The 4,079-nt window shown below is 34.5% G+C and overlaps 1 protein-coding gene across 1 annotated transcript; it reads left to right on the forward strand.

Moving 5' to 3' along the window:
• The first annotated feature begins 2,824 nt into the window (after positions 1-2,824).
• LOC110098031 (protein P21-like) lies at positions 2,825-3,514 on the forward strand. The gene has a single exon (XM_020824730.2). It carries the CDS (start codon positions 2,837-2,839, stop codon positions 3,512-3,514), a length of 678 nt encoding a protein of 225 aa, XP_020680389.2. The 5' UTR covers positions 2,825-2,836.
• The last annotated feature ends 565 nt before the right edge of the window (positions 3,515-4,079 follow it).

A 4,079-nucleotide genomic window follows, 5' to 3' on the forward strand; every position in this document is an offset into this window, starting at 1 on the left:
GTTGGAGCAAAGGGTCTTCATATATCTGTGTGGATTAATTAAAAAGGCATATTTGCCCTAAAGCTTGCTTCATTTGGAAAATTCTTTCTATGTTGTTTTTCAAATACACATCCTTCACAAATTTGATTTGGATGATTAATATTTGGTAACCCATGTACCATATCTTTTCTCGACATATTATTTAGATCTCCAAAATTCAAATGCACAAGCCTCATTTGCTAAATTCATGATGGATTTTTCACACGTCTTTAAACATTTCATTACTTTATTTTTTATATTAAGAATAAGCATTATATTATTTATCATCTCCACTTGGGCAATTAATTCATTTGAATTATATTTAATATTGAGCTTTTTATCCTTCATATGAATATCAAATTCTTTCTCAAGTAATTGCCCCAAGCTTAAAATAATACTTTTCATATCAAACACATAATAAACTTCAGAAATAAATTAAAAAGTTCCATCTTTAAGTAAAATAAAGATTTTATCTTTTCCTTTTGCCGGAATTTTTTAAGAGTCGTCAAAATAAATTTAACTCTCTATTGCCTCCATTTCTATGAACATATTTTTATCCCTACACATATGATTACTTGCTCCAGTATCTAAATACCATTTTTTTCATCTTCTTCTCCTTTTAATGCTAATAATAAAATTGGATCCTCTTATGTTTCTCTTATAAGGTTAGTTTTCTCTTGATTATGCTAGCATTCGAAAGCATAATGATCAAATTTCTTGCAAATATAACAATGAACATGAGATTTTTTGTACCTTTGATATCTTGACTATTTCTTCCACTTCATTTCTTGAGTTTTGACTTTCTTCGTTATTTCTTTGATATCCACCATGTCCACATCCATATCCTCAACCTCTTCGAAAGTCATAACCACGTGCTCAACCTCGATCACGGCCTTGTCTATAAATAATGTTCAATCATTTGAATTATCTTCATTTTGTTGTTGTCTTTGTCACCATTTAATGAGAACTTTGATTGGAAAACTTGTTTGAGGGTATCCTATTTTTTCTTCTTTTTTTTCCTTTGCTCATAAGCCATTAAAGAGTCCATTAGTTCATCAATAGTCATTGTCTCTAAATCTTTAGCTTCCTCAATAGCTACTACAATATGCTCAAATTTATCATTTACTGAACGTAGAACTTTTTATCACTCGAACATCTTCTAATTTTTCTCCATACCTTCATAGTTCATTGACAATAGTCAAGACTTGTGAAATAATTTTCCACAATTTTTTCTTCATTCGTTTGAAGTGCCTCAAATTCAGCTCAGAGAGTTTGAAGTCGAATCTTCTTTATCTTGTATATGCATTTATATGCAATTTGAAGTATCTCTCATACTTGCTTAGAGGTAGATGCACTGGTCACTTTCTCAATGTTTGCCTCATCTAATGCTTGATAAATAAAAAAGAGAGATTTCATATCATTCTTTCTGCTTTCTTTCAACAATTCTCTTTGGGTTGTTGATAATGCTACTTCATATTGATGCTCGACATAGCATTTTTCAACTATCTCCCAAATATCTTGCGAACCAAAATAATGCCTTCATTTGAATACTCCAATTCTCATAATTCTCTTTTGTGAGATAATGCTCTTGTAAATTCATACTACTTGTCATCGAATTTATCTCTGATACCACTTGTAAGAGATAAATTGCTTAAAAGAGTGGAAGAGGATAAAAACAAGAGGAACTTCTATTAGATTTATTTCTCTCTTACATCAAAATGATAAGGCTAAAGGTTTTTTTATACTTGCACAAAGATCATTCTAGAAACACAATCTAGATATTTCCATAATAAAAATTCAACTAACAACTACAAAAAGTTATTTTTTATTCTAGAGATTTCTTCCATACAATTTTATATTAATAAAAGAGCTAGATAGAATTTATATTAAGCAATGTGGAAGACTTGACTTGTAAATAGCTTCAGAAAAAAATGGTGAAATCAACTACTGCAACTTCAAGTTTCCAACACATGGACTGGCCGTGTAGAAAGATAAAATTTCTAATTAATTGTTTCTCTCCATAAGAAGAGATTATTAATTAGCATTCTGTCACTCTCATGATCAGATATGTGGAAAAACTACAAAGTGCAATTAATATTCATCTCTATCTTTGATTAATGAAATTTAGAAAAGTCTTCCCTATTAAAAAATAGAGCATTTACTTGCTTGAACGAAATGGTTCAAAATATTTTAAAGAAAATTAAAATGAAAAGAAATCATATCAAATAATAATTCATCTTCAACCGAATTTCATTTCTAACACCGAAAAAAAATATCATGCGTCTATTTTTTCTCATTTATGTTTTATATTTATGAAGGATAGCGTGGGAATGACGTTCAATTATCGTTTTGGTGACAGTGTGACGTCAATATTGTCGTCTCACTGTTCACAATCGTCAACCGAGATTAAACACAAAAATGTGATTTTAGGTGGCAAAATCAAAATGGTGGAGACCACCGTATTAGATTTAGGATTCGTTTGGGACGGCTTTCCTAACGCTTCTTAAAATAACTTTTAATATAAAAATTTTAATTTTTGTATTAAAAAATTGCTTTAAGAAGAAGCAAGAAAATCGTCCCAAAATAAACCTTATTGTGCTGAGAATAGTATTTGCTCATGCGAGAAATTTCACACTTTGGCGTGGAATTGGGCTTACCATCTAGACTTTGAATGCTTCCTTCCTCGACCCTTTCCAAACGCCTCATGACTGAATAAAAATCAAACCTTTATCTAAAAGCTTCCTTCCTCCTATATACAGATATATAAACGATCATCCCAATTCATTACAGAAGCAAAGAAATTCATTTATCCAACATAATGGCAGCAATTTCCTTCGTCCTCCTCCCCCTCGCCTTCCTCACCGTCCTAACCCCTCTCAAATCCGCCTCCTTCACCGTCGTCAACAATTGCTCAGACACACTCTGGCCGGCCGCAGTGCCGTACGGCGGCGGCATCCAGCTCAACAGCGGCCAAACATGGACCTTCGAAGTCCCATCCGGGACCACCGTCGGCCGCGTGTGGGCCCGTACCGGCTGCTCCTTCAACGACTCCGGTAACGGCCATTGCGAAACCGGCGACTGCGGCGGCAAACTCTCCTGCACCGCCTACGGATCGCCGCCGAACACATTGGCGGAATTCGCCCTCGACGAGTTCTCCAATCTCGACTTGTTCGATATCTCCCTCGTCGATGGGTACAACGTGGGGATTAATTTCAGCCCGACGACGACGAGCGGGTCCTGCCAAGGACAACAATGCGCGGCGGATTTCGTTGGGCAGTGCCCGACGGCGCTGAAGGCTCCCGGAGGATGTAATAATCCGTGCACGGTGTTTAAGACAGATGAGTATTGCTGCTACTCCGGCAGCTGTGCGCCGACCGACTACTCGAGGTTCTTCAAGAACCTTTGCCCTGACGCCTACAGCTTTCCCAAGGATGATCAGACTGACACCTTCTCTTGCCCCGCCGGCACCAACTACAGAGTCACCTTCTGCCCCTAAAAAGCACGCAAATCTTCTTGATTTGTGTGACAGTCCAGCTTAGAAATTATTCTGTGCGGAGTTCGGATTAGAAGAATCGTCAAGAATATGATCATTCGGACATATGAGTGTGTACATAGATGTACATATATTATGTATATTGTGTGTGTACATTCATATGTCAAGATGATTCTTTCTATCTGGACTCCGCATAAAATAGCTAAAAAATTTTATAATAAAGCTATTTAAAAATAAATAAGAAAGCAGTTCCAAAGGTAGCCATAATATATGGTGTTCATATTTGATTTGTTGGCTATCATTGTCTATTATGATAGCTTAAACATTCATAGTTCATTTTATATAATAAGGAAAATTTGAATATTTTATCTTTAAATATTTTTAAAAGTATGATTTAAAGAGTTTTTAGTTTAATTTATTTAAGCCTTAAGTTCTAAATTAAACATTGTATAATAATTAATGACAAGAGAAGAAAATTAAAAGAGTACGTGTAATTATCATAATTATTGCATGGATGAGCTTTCTTAACCTTTTTGAATTATGAATTGAGTTTTTTTTTTATCTTTTT

Source organism: Dendrobium catenatum, unplaced genomic scaffold (genome assembly GCF_001605985.2).
Source record: "Dendrobium catenatum unplaced genomic scaffold, ASM160598v2 fragScaff_scaffold_726, whole genome shotgun sequence".
Lineage (NCBI taxonomy): Eukaryota > Viridiplantae > Streptophyta > Magnoliopsida > Asparagales > Orchidaceae > Dendrobium > Dendrobium catenatum.